General features: G+C 30.7%; 2 protein-coding genes across 2 annotated transcripts; both read left to right on the top strand.

Moving 5' to 3' along the window:
• The first annotated feature begins 595 nt into the window (after positions 1–595).
• On the top strand, positions 596–13,328 carry LOC146532662 (uncharacterized). Its single transcript, XM_085196774.1, has 4 exons — positions 596–765; positions 1,789–1,910; positions 3,433–3,869; positions 13,098–13,328. Exons 2-4 carry the CDS (start codon positions 1,893–1,895, stop codon positions 13,252–13,254), a joined length of 612 nt encoding a protein of 203 aa, XP_085052900.1. The 5' UTR covers positions 596–765; positions 1,789–1,892; the 3' UTR covers positions 13,255–13,328.
• Positions 13,329–13,726: 398 nt separating this feature from the next.
• On the top strand, positions 13,727–15,792 carry LOC146532663 (larval cuticle protein LCP-30-like). Its single transcript, XM_085196274.1, has 3 exons — positions 13,727–13,741; positions 14,746–14,978; positions 15,462–15,792. Exons 1-3 carry the CDS (start codon positions 13,727–13,729, stop codon positions 15,790–15,792), a joined length of 579 nt encoding a protein of 192 aa, XP_085052400.1.
• Positions 15,793–18,715: the final 2,923 nt, after the last annotated feature.

Here is an 18,715-nt window from a genome sequence, read left to right on the forward strand (position 1 = left end):
AAATATAAATAATGATAACAATAATGAAGTTTCAACCAATATCTCAAGAGGCGATCACTTACTATTGGATCAAGAAACAAGTTTAAGAGTTTACGTACTTTAAAAGTAATATAAGGAAAATCCTAGCTATCGATGGTTCAAGTCTCTATTTGTATTTGTAATAAAAAGTCAATGTAATAAAATGAAAACGGCAGAAATAAATGAATGCATATATTAATAAAAATATAATTGCTGTAACATTACAATAATGGTTTTTATTTATATTGCAGTTTAATTTAATAATACTGTATTGATACATTTGCAGTTTAAACCGTTAAGTCCGTTTACATAAAAATACAGCCTGTATAAATAAACATAAATACATATATACGTTAAGCTAGTTATAGCGAATATTATTACTATCAAAGATTTAAATTATTAAATTCTAATTTATATTCATTTTTATTCTATTTAAAAAGGCGATTGGTAAAACAGTTTCAGAAAAACATTATATTACGTTTAGCTTAACCGGAATGTCGTCTACATTTCGAAATAAGATCCTTATTAATAGTGACGCTCCTGTCAGACTACTATAAAACAGCAACAGTAGGTCTCGAGTTTATAAATAAGAAATTAATGTGATACAGATCTCTGTCTATTAAACGTCTTAAACCTGTAGAGTGTGTTTAGTCAATTTGTGAACTATGATTTGACATTTTGGTAACGATTTTGTTTTTTTTTTTTATATATCAACATTGAAATGTCATATGTGCACTGGACGTAAAGGTTAGTGTAATAGGGTTACTTATATATAAGAAAATTATTAACGTACAAGAAAATATCCGTCGTAAAGAGGTTTGACTGTAACGCGACGGTTATGGGTTCGATCCCCACTCGAGGAAGTGAAATATTTATTTACGTTTATATTTCCATTTCTTCGCTCTGGTGTCGAGGCAAAGCGCGGCGTTGAGTTCTGCCACTCAACACGCAATGTCTCCAGAATTCGGCAGAAAGTGGGGAAGTAAAACAGAAAGTGGGGAAGTAAGACACTCCGTCTTAACACGAAATTCCCTCTGCCTACCCTGCTGTGTGCGGGATACATCGTGAACCTGGTTTTTTTTTTTAAAATAACCTAGGAATTATTATGCATGAACATAAGATAGTGCCTTTATTACGTTACATGCAGGAATAACATTGCATGTAATTACCGCAATAACATATATGTAAATGATGATATGTATAAGGGCATAAGTAAGGTAATATGAAAGGTTAGTGACCATTATGTTGGGTTTATGACGGACTAATTTTATTATATGCAAATTGCTCTGTGAAGTTGTTCCTTATACATTCTAAGAGAATTACGATTATTCTTTAAGTCAGTCGTCTCGAACCCACAAGGTGTTAGGCGATATTGTGATTTTCATAAATTGTGCCAGTAAAATACATTTAGTGTTACGACTCTCTTCTCTCTCTTAACACTAAGTTCCCTCTGCCTACTCTGCTGTGTGCGGGATACAGCGTGAAGCTGATTTGATTTAATTTAATTTTTAAAATAATATTAGTGCATTGGTGAATAAAGTTATAACTCAGACTCATTGGTCACTATAATGTCATGAGCTATGCAAATTCTTCTGCTTGACCTCGTCACACCTGATTTTAGGATACTGATCCACTTTTGGTATGTCTCGAATAAAATTTATTATAGATCTAAATGTTAATTAAGGCAATGAGGAATACGATATTTTTTGACGAATATTCGCTGTTATCTCACAAAAATACTGCTCACTTATGTCAAACTATGTGATCTAGTTTCAGATCAAAAACATAACCTGTGGAGTAAACAACTTGTACCGGTCGGAGTGAGAAAAAAATATCATTGAATATTAAATAGTTGCTCATATTTTTTGGAAAAAATGCAACTAAGGAAATTTGTAAGTTATATTATTTATTTTGTTTGTTTTGTTTTAACAACATTGTTTTTAGGATTATGTATATACATGCGGACGTGTGTAATAACTTTTGTGAATTATATGTATTGATTATAATGTTTTAGTAGTGATGTGAAATGTGGGATCATTATTTTCCACTTTTTTTGTTCCTTTTATTATAGAAAGTTTTTAAAGACATATATATTACTATGAAAAATTTGGTCAAGTGAGAATTCGAATCTGCCACGTAGGGTTAATATTTTATTACATTAATAATTTTCCAAAAAAAGTTTATCTTAGATATACCTATCCTACAATTAAATGTAGAGCCTATGTTGCTTAGCATCTGCGTGTTTGGGGTCAATGAATTAGTCTCTAAATAGGGTATAGCGATGACGGAATCTGTAGGAAAGTATAAATAGATACAAGTTATTTAAATTAACTTTTTTTGTGTTTGGAATTATATAATTCGACATTTGTTCATAAAAGTTAGAAAATAAATTAATAAATTTATTTACACTGAAACTAATCGTGGCGGAGGGGCACAAGTATGCGATTGTATACGCGACTGGTTGTGGGTTCGATTCCCACTCGAAGAAATGAAATATTTATTTAATTTTTAATGTTAATTGCATCAAGTGCTTATGCTTTGATCATCAATCAGGGATTTTACTGACCTAGTAAGACATAGTTCAGCGGTTTTACCGTCACTGTGTGCAACGATTGCATAGTAGTCCTAGAGAGACTTAGTGCTAAGAGATTCTGTTCCCCACTTTGCGCAGAATTTTCTAGACATTTTGGATGCATTGCATGTTGAGTGGTGTAACTCAACACTGCGCTTTGCCTCGTTACCAGAGCGAGCAAATGAAAATATGATCACACGCTTTTGCCTCTGTGGCGCGACTGGGTTTAAATTAAATTTCTTTTTAAATAATGTGTTGGAGTCTCAAAGGATAATAAATATTTCCCATATTAAAAATTGAGTTATCCTTACTCTCATAATGTCTTCTTTTAAATAGAGAGTTTCCCTATCGATATCTTAACATATCAGTATCTTTCATATACATAATATTTTTTGACTGTTCTTAAACTCATATTGGTTGACTCGATGAGATTTCCTTTATAGCTTATTTTAAAAGAATATATAGATATTTTGTTTTTGTTATATTGATAACATGATTATTATATTAATAGTTTCTTTTTATACCATTACGATATATCTTGTATTTTCAAGAATGCGTCTAATATTATTATTTTGTGCGCTATTAATTTCAAGATATCTAATTTAAATATTTTTAAATGTTTTAATTACACCCACTCAGATGCATCCTTTTTGAACCTACAGCCATCACCTTCAGTTAGATACATTTTAACAATATCGAGCTTCAGGTTAAAGCTTTAAATACAGTATTAAAAAAACTTTTGAACCCTATATATATATACTTTGGTATGCATACAATATAAATAATGTTAAAAATGTTATAATTATGACTTGTAAATAAATTCTAAACTAATCACTTTCCAGGCAATCGTGATATCGATATTGACGATAGCTCAATGCTCACCCTTCGATGACGGAAAGTACAAGCCTAAGAATTATGACACATATGATGACGGCAAATATTATAGACCTTTAGATGAAGGCAAATATGTACCTAGTGATGAAGGAAAATACACTTATATTTATCAAAGAGGGGCCTATCCTTACGATGGTACTTACAAGCATTTGGGACGAGGTGACTCCAATGAATATATAGGCCACCAGACATACGCCCCACGCTTTCCATTCCTTCATAGGATAATTAAAACTTTTATTGCTAAGTATGTTTCACCCGATATTGGTGGTGTCAAGTTAGGCTGGACAGCAAACAATGTTGATAACGTAAAAGTACCGGAAGAAGTTGCTGTGAAATGCAAAGTTCTAGAACCGGAACCTAAAAATACCACGGAATCTGTAACGCAGTAAGTGCTTTAATACATTATCGTAAGATAAGCTTTTTGTGTGGTTGTAAGTAAAAATTTAAAAAGTAAACTATTTTCGTAATTGTGTTACCTACATGAAAAATATTCGTCTAAAATAATTTATTAACTTGTTTTTATGATCTTAAGGAATGCAAATTTATCTAATCATCAGAGTTGGTATCATCCGATATTAGTAGGATGACCTTTATATGTTTTAGTTCGAGGTCGCTCATCGAGGATTTTCTAAAATTAATGCTAAATAGAGCAGTGTTTATTAATTTACGGATATGAACTATATGATTTGTTTATTAAAACTGGTTCAAATAAATCATTTTGGATCCGCGTTGACGATATATATATATACTACCAATAAAATAGTTTGTACGTATGTATATCTAAATAGAAATGAGATAATTTTAAAATTAACTTTAGAAATGTTTTTTAAATTTTGTAACTACTTTTCTTTAGCATTCTTCTGTTCTGTTCTTAGTTTACGATATTCCCAGTATGTCACTTGAGCGGTAATCATTTCGTGAATTTTATGAAGTCTTTATTGTTGTATTGTAAAGTTGTGTTTTAATCAAACAATATCAGTATGTGTACACCTAGGTCGTAGCTACATGCCACTTGCATGCTTGCATATTTGCGTCTCTTATAATTAAGACAATTGATATAAATAGGAAACTGTAAAAAATACAACTCTAGTTATGTTATGAGAGTTATATTTTGAGGCTTTCGATATTATATTAATTCAATAATTCACAAATATATACAAGTAGGACTATTATAAATTAATTTTTAACAAAAAACAAACTGACTAACAAACTAAAAAGTATAAAATACATTTTACTTAACACAAAGCAATAGTACTTTGATTTTGTTAAAAATAAATAATTAAAGAAAATTTTAAAAAAGTGGAACAAACAGGCATTAGATATTGTAGTAAAGTTGTTGTAGCATTATCTTTCTTACGCTAATGCAATTATCAAATCAAATCAAATCAAAAATACTTTATTGCACAAAGATACATAAAGATACATGAGAATTATAGTATTTTAACATAGCGCAAGGGCGGCCTTATCACTGTAAGTGATCTCTTACAGGCAACCTTTTATTTACAATAACTAATAATAGGAGATCATAGTTGGCGGACGCTGCACAAAGATATTTTTGTTATATATCATACATTTATATATTCAATAAATACATATATACATACATACAATCATACATATATATATAAAGTAATATATATACATATAAATATACATATATATAAATACAGTATTATACATACATACATAATATCATAAAATACATACACTGTACATAGACTACAACGACAGGTAATATTCTTTAAGACGGTGCTTGAAGATGTTGACAGATGTCGACTGCCTGATGAACCGCGGTAGCTCATTCCATAATTTTATCGTCTTTACGGTGAAAGATTCACCATAGCACTTGGTGCGACATAATGGAACCTCCAATACATTGTCATATTTAGAACGTAGATTGAGAGACTGAGAGTGGGAGCCCAGGAAAGTAAATCTTTGTTTGAGGTATGAAGGAGTTAAAGGGAGATACAAGATAGAGTATAAAAGGACGAGTGCATGATAATTGCGACGATGTTTCATGGTCAACCATTTTAGTCGAACTCGATATTCGGTAATATGATCATATTTCCTAAGTCCAAAAATGAATCGGATTATTACGTTTTGGAGACGTTCGAGTTTATTTAGTAACTGCTGTGACAAATCTAGGTAACAGGAATCTGCATAATCCAGTATAGGAAAAAGAAGAGATTGAGCTAATGATATTTTAGTTTTAAGCGGCAATAAATTTTTCCATCTTTTTACCCTCCCAATAGCAGCAAAGGCCTTGCGGCTTAAATCCGCTATTTGAGGAACCCATGTCAGAGTATTATCCATCCTGATACCTAGATTCTTCACACAGATACTAAACTCCATCTTGCAATTATCAAGCATTACGGAAGGAAGTAAGGAGCAGTCAAATTTGGAGAGTTGTTTTGCGTTGCCGAGAATGCACAACTGCGACTTGCTAGGATTTATGGACAGGCCATATGATTTGCTCCAGGTGTTAATAGTGCTTAAGTTAAAATTGACACGCCGTATAGCGCTAGCAATATCATCAACCGCCGTAGTCGTATAAATCTGCAAGTCGTCAGTGTAAAGATGAAAGGACACTGTCAGCAGTGGAGTTAAAGAATTTATAAAGATGGAAAAAAGTAACGGAGAAAGTACACCACCCTGAGGTACCCCAGCACTGAGTCGATAGTACGAGGACTGTTTGTCATTAACACGTACGCATTGTTCACGGTCGGTCAGGTAAGAATAAAACCATTCAGTAGCGTTTGGTGATATGTTAATAGATTTGAGTACAGCTAACAATATGTCGACGTCAATTGTATTAAAAGCATTGGAGAAATCTAATAAGGCTAATATGGTAACATCTTGATTGTCTATTCCACTTCTTATATCATCGCATACTTTATTGAGTGCTGTAACAGTGCTATGTCCTGGCCGGTAACCAGACTGGAAAACTGATAAAATATTGTTTTTTGTTAGGTATAAAGAAAGTTGTTGATGTACAATTCTCTCGAGTACTTTGGACAGAAAAGGAAGTACAGAAATAGGTCTATAGTGAGTGAAAGAATTAGGATTGGTAAGTTTAGGTATAGGAATAACATGAGCAAATCTCCAAGAGCTAGGGAAGGAATTGGTAGAAAGGGAATTGTTAAAAATATGACAAAGTACAGGAAGCACACCATTTAATGTCATGAGAATCATTTTTCGGCTCACCCCATCGGCGCCTATTGCATCAGACTTTATGGAAAGTAGATGTCGTCTAATTTCAGTAACAGTAACCGAATGGAAACTAAAAGGAGTGAAAGATGGAACAGGTAGTGAAGAGAGTGATAAGAGAGTACTGGATTTAATGCGTTGGCTTAAGAGGTTCACTGTAGTAAAATGTTTATTAAGTTGATCAAGATCCATTCTGTCGTTTATGAGTGTAGTTTTACGTTGTCGCCCAATACCTAAGGTATCGAGAAACTTCCATACTTTAGCAGAGCTATTGTTACTGACTGATTATGTATACTTACTTAAGGCGGCGGCGTCGCAAAGGGTCTGTTTTTGAAATTTTTATTTATCGCTGGCGATTTCACATATCATTGTGAATTACATTTAGTTATTTCTTTTTATTTAAGTTAATTTAATGATTTTCGACCATTGATTGTTTGATGGTAAATTACTTAGGTAGATATTGCATTAGTTAGGACTTTAAGGTTAATATTGAAAATGTTTATTACTTACTTACTTTGAAATGAACTAAAATTATAAGCTTGTAATATTTTTTATCCGCAATATAAATATAAATTTCTATGCTACGGATTTTTCCTGTGCTTGTATTGAAAGTTCACACTTCGTGCCAAATTTTATAACAATATATAAGATAAAGTAGTCACTTTAAGATGTTGAATTCTATAATTTTATTTTTGAGATCTAAGCAAAGCAGCAAGCGTGTAGTAAAATTACTGAGCATGTTATTGTCCGCATAAAAGATGACAGGCTATTTAAAATATAGCAATAAAAGTGATTTTCATTAACATTCTAAATGAGGCAACTACCGGTTTCTCGTTTTAAATGCATTTCAAGCAAATTCCATCACTAAAACTATTGAAGAATCCTGTTCACATCAATATTGCTGTGAATATTTTAATCATATATTGATATCTCGTCACGGAACTTAATAATAAATTGTTAGAAATGATCAAACCATATTAAATTTAAATTCTAATGAGGATGGTAATATTTGCAATTAATTTCCTTATACATAAACAATGAAGCAGTAGCAAATAAAATGTATATTATATTGGACATTATATGAGATACAATGAACGTACTAGTTCCTGTTCAATGTTCATGACATCAGAAAAATAAATAAATAAAAAGATTTTTATCCTCTTCTAACCTCTTCCAAATGCACTATATCGGCATAAACCTCGTGACAGCAATCGGTCAAGAGCTAGCGAGATCATATAGACGTCCACTGGATGTGACATACGCGCTTAACGAAGTTTATAACGGAATCTACTCAGCCCGGCGGACAACTCGCCTGAGAGAGTCGCGATACACGGGTGCTTCCATCCATGTACTCCCAATTCTCTGTACCTGGTCCATACGTAAGCAAGCGGACCTAATCAGGAAAGGATACGGAAAAGGGGGAAACGCACCGTGACCATCAACGAATCTCAGGGACTTACATACGAGTTTGTAGTAGTCATCCAAACTAAGACCATCAAGGACGTTCGACACGACAGTATATCACACGCTGTCGTCGCTTTAAGAAGGCACGCAAAAGGATGCATTTACTGCACTGAAAAGAGCAAATGAAGGTTCCAGGACTGATATAGTGGAACACAACATCAAAATGGCTATTTCTTAAAAATACTACGTAACCATCTAACTGCATCACGATCAACGGACTTGACAGACCATTCAAAATATAATTAACGTCCACTTTACATTAAAAAAAAACAACAATTTTAATAACGAATTAATTACAAAAAGGCACGGACAACAAAAATCTGCGGCGTATAAAAACTCAATTTAAAAAAAACAGTATGTTATTGTAAGTTCACTTAATTGTATGTATTAGTAAGTTCAGTCTAAGAGTAGACGGTCTCTACCGCTTTAATTGTTGTATGAAATCTATATATATAAAATCGAAAGGTCACTCACTCATCACGAAATCTCAGAAACTACGAGTGCTAGGAATCTCAAATTTTGCATAGGAGTTACTTATAGGACGTAGGTGCTCGCTAAGACGGGAATTCGCAATATTCGACTTCTAAGGGGTTGTTTTTGGGGTCGAAAGTTTGTATGAAACTTCGTTACTACAAATGTTACGAGTCTCAAATTTTGCATAGACGTCACTACGACGTAGTCATGGAGACAGAAATTAATAATAACATAGTTCACGCGGGTGTCACCGCGAGCGGGCCGCTAGTATTTCATATAGCGTGTGTGATCTGTACTACTTACTTCCGGCTTAAGACGGATAGGCGATAGTATATTTTTTTAACCGACTTCTGTAAGAAAAGGAGGTTATCTATTCGACTTTTTTTATGTTTGTTACCTCAGAAGATATGACTGGATAAACCGATTTTGATGATTCTACCTTTTTTTTGTTATTTTGGACTCAGACAAACTTAGAATAATTGGTAGGTAATTGGAGTTTTTATTTCTGCATTTATATCAATGACGATGTTTTTCTAAATGTGAAGGAATTCGTAGTAGTTAAAAAAAAGAAATATATGTAGGAAAAAATAAAATTAAATCAAAAAATTAACATACATTCTCCTATTAATCTATTATGTAACGTTATGTATTTTTTACCGTACAATCTGTCTTGTTTGTTCTTCACCTAACGTGACATTGGCGAAGTGATTAGTACTCAATTGGCACGTTCAGAACGCTATAAATTAAGAACTGAACCGAATTCGGATGTAGAGCGGAAAGCGGAGTATCTTAACACAAAGTACTCCATGCTTACTCTGTTATGCGGGAAAAGAACGCGAAGTTGAAGTTGAGTTTATTAAATTTCACAATACGAACTTTCAACCTCTTTAATCAATTACTATAAAACATGTTATTCCTATGAATGTAAGTTTTGTAATAGTCATATAAAATTGGCATGTGCACGTTAATTTGTTATAAAAGGTCAGAGATATAAAGCTACAAGCGATGGGTTTTGCGTTTACAGTACCCAAATTTTATGAAGAAGAATAAAATTCATTAAAAAGAATTAATTAAATTTTACCTGTTATAAAATTAATTAGTTTACCAATTTTTTATATTTAGGTACATAATGTCTTCACAAACTCTAATATAATAAATTGGAATTTTTTTTAGCGTAATATTAATATTCATTAATTTATAATCCTATGGCCAATAGGCAATATAAAGAAGGTTAAGGTACTTTGTTTACGACTAAAGTTAAACATAGTAAAAAACAAAAAGTACGAAATTAGAAGTCCGCTAAGTGTTGATTTACTGATGAAATAGTTTTATCATTGTTTAAAAATGAAAAAGTAAAAAAATGTCACATTTTAAATAGCTTAATACAATTTTTGTCATTTATTTAACTAAATTACATTTTTTTTTTGCTAGCTCGTATCTCTGTAGGGAGTTTTAAAAACTTCCGCTACCTAAAGGATATTCTCAAGAATGCTTTTTGTTAAATATACACAGACAAAGGAAAAGAAAATATTATGTATTTTAAATAAAAAATACAGGGATACAGCGTGAACATTCTTCAAACAAAAAAAACCGCTCGAGTGCGAGTTAAACTCGTGCACCGAGGCATTTGTACGAATTTCAAAACTGTAGATCTACTGAGAAAAAGGAAGTACAACTTAGTTAAGTTAACAAACTTAATTAGGCGGGCATTATACTCTCATTTTGTAGGCAATGAAAAACTACAGCATGTAATGATTTTTCCTATGAAATACCTTATTATTTTTGAAATTTTTCCTTTATCTGTGCTATAAGACGTTGCTTAGAACCAAATTTCAAGATTCTAATTTCACGGGAAGTACCCTGTAACTTTTGATTCCCTTGCGGGTATAGAAAATTTACTGAAATTTGCGACATAGACGTATCTTTATATTGCGGTGACTTATAATTTTTATTTTTTCAGCTTCACGGAACGGAACTCTAAAAATTATTTATTGAAGAAATGAAATATTTTTATTTTTTCAGTATATGAGTGGTGTTGAGTTCCGCCACTCAACATTCAATGTCTTGAGAATTCGACAGAAAGTCAGGAACAGAAGCGTCTTAACGGGAACGTAGTGTTTTAATACTAAGTTCCCGCTGCCTACTTTGGTATATGCGACATAAAGTGTGACAATAGTAGTAACTGAAATGCTCACCTTTTTATTTTCTGAATCCTTTTCCAAAGTCATTTTTTTAACTTCAATATGATTTCTATTATAAAAGAATCATAGTAATCTCGAAGCTTTTTTTTGTTCCCTATATCGCAAAGCGATTACCATTTGGTAAAATGTAACAAGAAAGAATTGTTGTAGTCGAATACTTTTTAGATATGTGTTTTAATGAATAACTAACTAACTTATGTAATTTAAACCTTTAACTATCATTAAAAATATATTAAAATAAATGATGGAAACAAATAGAAAGAAAAAGAAAAAACAACATACCATACAAATCTGCCTAAGAGTTACAAAGATGTGGATGCATAAATTTTTTGGTATTTAAACTTTTTTAATGTTTTAATATAAGTTTTGCTCGCAGATTCACTCGTATAGACTGCACGATATGCTTTTTTGGTGGGAAATATCGTCATTATTACAAACTATCTCGTTTAAGCTATTTTCCGCCCACTTACGTTTGTATTAATTGTGATGTGGAATATTCTATTCTATTATTTAAAATGGGTCCAAAAATATTTTTTTATTTTTCTTGTAATATGTAAAAGCTATTTTTTTGCAATAAACGATGTATTTTTTACAACATAACGTTAGCAATCTTCGATATTCTCTACTGCCATTACATCGAAAAGGAAATGTATTACTATAAACGTAATTTTGCTGTTATATTTTTCCAACTACAAAATATAATAAGTGTTTTAATATTTCAAAATTATATAAAACTTTTAAGTGTATGCCTCTCACCTACCTTTTCACGTCTACTGAAGCACATAGTACTTAGTTCTGCGCTATTAATGAACCAACCAATTCTATACTAGACGTCAATTCATGGAAATATTTCAATTGTCCCGGTGTTAAATTATGTATTAATATTTTAAAATACATTAAATATTTGATATAAGTATATAAAATTATTCCTCAGCCCAAAGTCGTAGATAAGTCAATTCTAAATACTAGCGCTTCGCCTCCGCATCGATTACGAAAAAGTAAAGCATAAGTAATATGCTGCATTTATATAAAAATAAATTGAAAATATGAAGATGATAAATTAAACATGATGAATTGATATATTTAGAAATTACTAAGGCTCTAATAGGTCTAGCAAATTTCGCATTGAGACTAAGAAAAAAATTGAGTTTTTTTAATACGTATCTACGTGGGATTTCAAATAATTAAGTTTCAATGGAATCTATTTTAAATGGAATTATTGCATATTATTTATATTTGAGATGCATTTCTAAAGGGTTTATTTATTAAGCATATGGACATCTACTTATCAGATAAAAATCAGTTAATAAGCTTGGGATCATAAACCTCAATGTAAAAGTTTCTTTTCTCGATATCTATTATTAAAAAAAATATTCATAAAGTTATTATGAAATTTAAGCAGTACGGTGCCTTATTTATTGGTACTTAATTATTTTAATTTATTAGCACTCGAGGAAAACAAATTTCGCAGATAAAGTAAAAAGGCATAGATTTGTATTAAGAAAATTATTCTAATATTTACCCATTTAATATTAGTATAAAATTTTGATATTCAAATTCGGTTGGTTATATTGAATTGTTAATATAATTTTGTTAATGTTTATTTGTTTGTAATTTTTTTAATGTTTTTTCCGAAGATCAATATTTAGTATATTTAGTTAATTATGAGGATTGATTGTTATATTCAATACTATTATAATACTTTTGAAATATTTATCTTATATTAATGTAAGCTTTTAAAATATTGTTAGTCGTGTTTTAATACCGCTGCACCTATGCACCACAGGTAAAAGCTTTAAATATTAAGATATGCGTACCATATGTATGTTTATGTACTCGTATGTAGGTCTATGTTATAGCAAGTACTCTTATGTCGATAGAAGTTTGTTATACAATATAGTAATATATCAAGAAATAAATTAATAATTAATTTAGTTGTAAACTTAATTATTGCTTTAGAACGTACGTTCATTACACACGTTCAATATATATTAAGCTAATATTTATAAATATATCTTATAATCTCTAATAGATATTGAGAAAATAAACTTTTATATTAAAGTCCCATCCATCCCATAACTCTCTTATGGGTTATCTATAAAAATGGGTTAAGGATAAAAAATTAGGATTGAAAGTAAGACAAAAAATGTCTTCAAAATTAAAATCAGCATACAGATAATGTCTTAAAAGAAATTTTAAGTTTAGTTAAGTTTACCTTTTAAGTAAAATTTCTGTTTTGCTATAATGAAATATTTTTGTGATTTCAGGTACCCGCCATTCTTAAAACTGAAGGAGGGTGAAAAGCTGGGAACGTTCTACAACTTCAAAGGATCTAAAGCATTAAGGACAGACAACTCTTCAAAAAATAAATTAAAGCTAGAATATGAAGTATTCGTTAGGATTGTAGAAGACGAGAGCGCATGATGCTAATTTATATGGAACATGTCTTACTTTTGTATATGCTGCACGCGGAATTTTAAATTATAATAAAATATTGTGAACACTGTGCTGTTTTATTTCTAAATAATATGCGTTTATGACAACTGTTCTAAATAAAAGCGATGTATAAAATAAACTTGCCGTATACCGATTAAGTTGACATGTGGGCAACAGACAAGATGCCGGAACTTAAAAAGCAGATGTTTTTTTTTATGTTTTGTAAATTGATCGAATTTCTTGCTATGGGTGTGGTTATTGGCGTAACTCACACGGCGCTCCAAATAAGTTCCTTTCAATGTCACCTTGACAAGCACTAAATTGCTTTTTCTACATATCGGGCGATCCTATTCTTGCAATAAATAGTCTATTTTAGTTTCGACGATTGCATAAAATCAAGTGATGGGATAGTCGAGGTATCATTGTCTTGTAAGATTCGGACACACAAGGTTTTAGTACAATGAAGGCTTTCGTGGTAAGATTTTATATAAATTTGCAAATATAATTTTGGGAAAATAACATAAAAATCACTAATATTTAATTTTATTCATCATTTGTAAACGACATTAAATAAGAAATAATAATAATTAGGTACCTTTAAATTTTGTTTCAATGGGGAGGTTTATTAGATTTTCGTAGCTTATCTAATTAGTCATCCTAATAAGCAATTTCCAACCAATAAATTGCGTTCAGAGTTAGATGAATTTTAATTAAAACAAATTGAGATTAAATTATTAACCAAATCTAAAAAAAATATATTTTGCAAACATAAATATTTCACGTCATTTTAGCATAATCAACGATTTGGTCAGACAATGTTACATACTTATAATAGCTTAATTTTACTTCCTAGACGCATTTATAACATAACATATTTCTTTTATATTTATTTATTATTATTAAAATTAAAATTTAATTATTTTATATTACAGTATTTTAAGAAATTTTATTATCGTAGTTTGTGGTGCTACGAAACAAATAAAAATAACAATTCATCTATTATTTTCTTCGACTAATAAATATTTATAAATATCTATACATTTGAGAAAGTATAAAAGGCTTACAAACTTGGCTAAGCATATTTTACAAACAAAAATTAAATAAGCAGTTCTTTGTGTACGTATTTTCTTATAAAGAAATTGAATTTGTGCAAAATATCTCAGTACTGAACGTATTGCAACTATCTAAAGAAGATATTTCAGTCATGAAAATGTTATGGGAGTGTACATAAATATGTTGTACATACATATGTATGTTTATATATATATATATATATATATATATATATATATATATATATATATATTCACTAAATCATTTATACTAATTCCTTAGTCTACAATGCTTCAAATTCAAGCATAGAGTTACGGAGAGTCTTGATTCTTTTGGCTCTACGTAAAGTTCAATGAAGTTAAAGAAGTATTGAAATATACTTCAATGCAATTACTACATAACTTCGATTTTTTTATTTAATTTCAGTTTGTATGTTTGGCTCTGTGCCTTATAAACTTAGTAAGATCTGAAAACGATGGAAGCTATCGTCGAGACCTCTATGGGGACAAATATGGCGCATTTAACCGAGGACACGACGGAAGATACAACTACAAATATAAGAACTACTTTAATAGGAATAATGGCTATTATCCTAACTACGCATACCAGCCGCTACATCAACAGCTTGCACCACCTGTAGTGGCTAACAAAGATAATAGGTACAGTTAATTTTTCTTTATAGTTAAACATTTTTTTTATTTTAACATAACGAAGAGCTTATTAAAGCTTAAAAAGTGTTTGCTAAACTTAATGAATTCATATATATATTTTAATTATAGTAGGTTAAGAATGTTACATATATCATAGAAAGCTTGTTATTAAAATATTCTATTAAATGAAATTTTTATACTAATTAATTAATTTTAATTTTTTTACTTTTTTTATATTTATAATTTTTATATATTTTTTTATTTTTTATTTTTTTAATTTTTAATTTTTTTTTACTTTGATATGTTAAACGCTTTGTCGCATTCGTCCATCACCTATGAAAGATATCTTACACGCCTTTAAAAATGTATTCTTAATTTTCTACAGTAGCTAAGCTTGCTCTATAATATTTATAGGCGCTACAATTTCTTGCAACAGAGATTGTCAGTTAAGTTAATTTAATTATTATTCATTATTATCCTTATTTATTTCAGCGTTATTCCCAGTTCAACAATTCGTCCTGTCATAGCGGTACCTTCAACGGCATCACCAACTAAATATGCTTATCCTATAAATTACGGAAACGAGGGCTATGCGAGAATCATTGAACAAGACAGTGACTCAAGTGTTAACAGCTATCAATACAAATACAAGACGGAAAATGGAATAAGTGCTGCTGAAAGTGGAATAGTCGACGCCAACTCGGCTGGTGGTACTAGAGTATCTGGTTTCTACGAATATGTTGGTGCCGATGGACTAACTTACAGAGTGGACTATACCGCCGATGAAAATGGCTTCCACCCAACTGGCGCTCACTTACCTTAAATTATTTTATTTAACGATTAACGAATGATATAAATGTAAAACGATTGTTATAATAAAAATAAAATATTTATTTTATAACGATTCTCTATTTTCTACTCCTTAGATTAGATTTGAAATTGTTTAGGGTTTCCAAAATCCTAGTTTAGTTTGTATGTTAGTATTTATGAAGAATATATATAGTTTTGTAATATACAAGCAACCGATTTAGTTCTGGTTAAAAGTTATTGCGCTTTAAGGCGATTACAATATTATATATATACTAGTGGGCCCGGACGCGGCTACGCCCGCGAAAATATAAGCCTAAATCATTAAAATAAGTTAAAAAATAATAATAAGTGGAGATTTATTATTAGAAAAAATATCTGAGTAACCGAAATGAACAAACCAAAGAAGTAAAAGTAACTAAAGGAAATTCTTAATATTAGAAAAAAAAACCTAAAGTTTGCTGTGCGCGCGTACTAAACATTTTTCTATATTAAAAAATTATTAATTTTTGCGAACAATATTAAATAAAATCTCAAATGATTAAAATTACGATATTTTAAGTGTATAACATCGGTATAGATAACCGAACTGAGATAAATTAATTATAAGCAGCAAATAATTACATAAAAAATAATAGTAATTCGAAAATCTATAAAAATTTACAAAATCATCAAAGTCATCCGCCCGTTCGCGTCGGTCATACTCATATTATGCCGCCCGAAGGCTAGGTCATTTGGAATCAGTCACATCTTAATTATTTATTAGAATGTTATACAGTAAACTATAATTTCCATCTAGATGAAATGCTAAAAGTGACTATTATATTTATTTTCATAAGGATGAATATCAAATTATAGAAATCATCTAATTTTTGTTAATGATTTGTATAAAGAGATTTGTATAAATCTATATCGGCGCGCACCATGTATGCATTAAGCAAACTCACTGTGGGTGACGTTTTCTTAAAACAGCAAACTTTGCAAGCCGTTGCTTAGCAACGCGTAGCGACGATTGTTATTAACATGGCAGAATAAATTCCTTGTCAAATTAATTATTTTAATATATTGGTATATAACGAAAATATTACAAATATGAGAAAAAAAAAGTATCCTATGTTCATCCCGGGACCCTCAAGTATCTCTATATGAGTATTTTATCACAATTAAATTAGCGGTTTGGCCCTGATTGCGGAAAAGACAGACAGACAGACAGACAGACAGACAGACAGACAGACAGACAGACAGACAGACAGACAGACAGACAGAGTTACTTTCGAATTTATAATATAGGTATGGATATATATATATATATATTATATAAGCAAGCTATATAAAAAGAATGTAATTATTTTATTCTCTCACTTTTCTCACTCATTTCTCTTTTATTAAAATGAGCAAAAATCTATTAGGTATCGTTTGGATTCCAATTTATTTAAATAAAATCATTTTGCCGTTAAATTGTTTTTTAAAAAAATTCGTAAACATTTAAACTTGTATCTATTTGATATCAATGAATACATTCACACTTATTATGATGTAACCAATAGTAAACCAAAACGCAAGCTATATACAAACAATTAGATATCAGCTTCACGTTGTATCCCGCACACACCAGAGGAGGTGGAGGCACTGCGTGTTGAGTGGTGGAACTCAACACCTCGACACCAGAGCGAAGAAATGGAAATATAAATTTAAATAAATATTTCATTTCCTCGAGAGGGGATCGAACCCATAATCGGTCGCGATGTCAGTTACACTTTGTGCCCCTGCGCCGCTACTAGCTTCAAATAAACCATCTACTACTTCAAATAAACCATACTAGCTCCAAATAAACCATATCAACATTTTAAATAAATTTAATTTGAAATTAATATTTAAAATAATATTTTTTTAAACATAAGTAGAAACATATCTACTAAATAAAATATTATTTTGGGATTTTTTTAGCGTCACGCCTCAGTCACTCGCTGTCAGAGATCCCTCCCTAGTGTTAAGGCACTTTGTTCCCTCTTCTTCGTTCCGTTTTCCTCGAGTGGGGATCGCAACTACAATACACTTTGCGCCCATGCTCCATGACTGGCATAATAAGAGTAATTAAAATAAATCTACGTTATCCATTTTGACTGAAACTGCAATTTGCAAAGTTAGTGCAAAAGTTACTTTTTTTATGTATATCGATCTCCCCGCTATTTTGTGAACAATTTAAGTCTTTTCTTTTAAACATACTATTGATCCAATTACCACTAAGTCAGGATATGATGATTGATAAGTAACAATAATTTTAAATTAAATTATTATTACTGTACCATAAAAAAAAATAGAAGCGAATAAAGTAGCGCAAAGGTACAAAGTGTGATTGTAAACGCCCACAGGTTGTGAGATCTATTCACACTCGAGAGAATGAAATATTTAATATTTCCATTTTCTTCGCTCTAGTATCGAGGTAAAGGCGGCGTTGAGTTCTGCCAATCAACACACAATGCCTCCAGAATTCGGCGGAAAGTGGGAAACGAAGTGCCTTAACGCTAGGTACTGCCTTCCGTGCTGTGTGCAGGATACAGCGTGAAGCTGATTTAATTTTTTTTCATTACTGATAAATATTTGATACTAGTGAATTTTGGTATGTGAAGCTGTTACAAAATGTAGATCTAGAAAATATCATATGGATTAATGAAAAAGTCAGCTGCAGCTACACAAATAATATAATTATATGATAATGACGCAGAAGTTGATGCAGTGCAATGGGGGTTTTTTGTTGATATAAATATAAAAATTAAAGGAATGACTTCTTAAAATCTCAAATAATAAATTCTTCATATGTAATTCTAATTTTTTATTCTAAAAAAAAAGGTCAGCGAAATTAGCATTGACTAAGATGGTAAAAGTTTCAATAAAAATAAATAGTGGATCAAAAAAAGTGTAGTAGTAAAAAATCCACG

This window comes from Heliconius melpomene, chromosome 13 (genome assembly GCF_056956725.1).
Source record: "Heliconius melpomene rosina isolate 202511_hmr_F chromosome 13, ASM5695672v1, whole genome shotgun sequence".
In the NCBI taxonomy this organism is placed as follows: Eukaryota; Metazoa; Arthropoda; class Insecta; order Lepidoptera; family Nymphalidae; genus Heliconius; species Heliconius melpomene.

Coding starts and splice junctions, on each gene's coding strand:
- LOC146532663 (XM_085196274.1), top strand. Junction 14,979..15,461: donor GTGGCTAACAAAGATAATAG/GTACAGTTAATT, acceptor TATTTATTTCAG/CGTTATTCCCAGTTCAACAA.
- LOC146532662 (XM_085196774.1), top strand. Junction 3,870..13,097: donor ACCACGGAATCTGTAACGCA/GTAAGTGCTTTA, acceptor TTGTGATTTCAG/GTACCCGCCATTCTTAAAAC.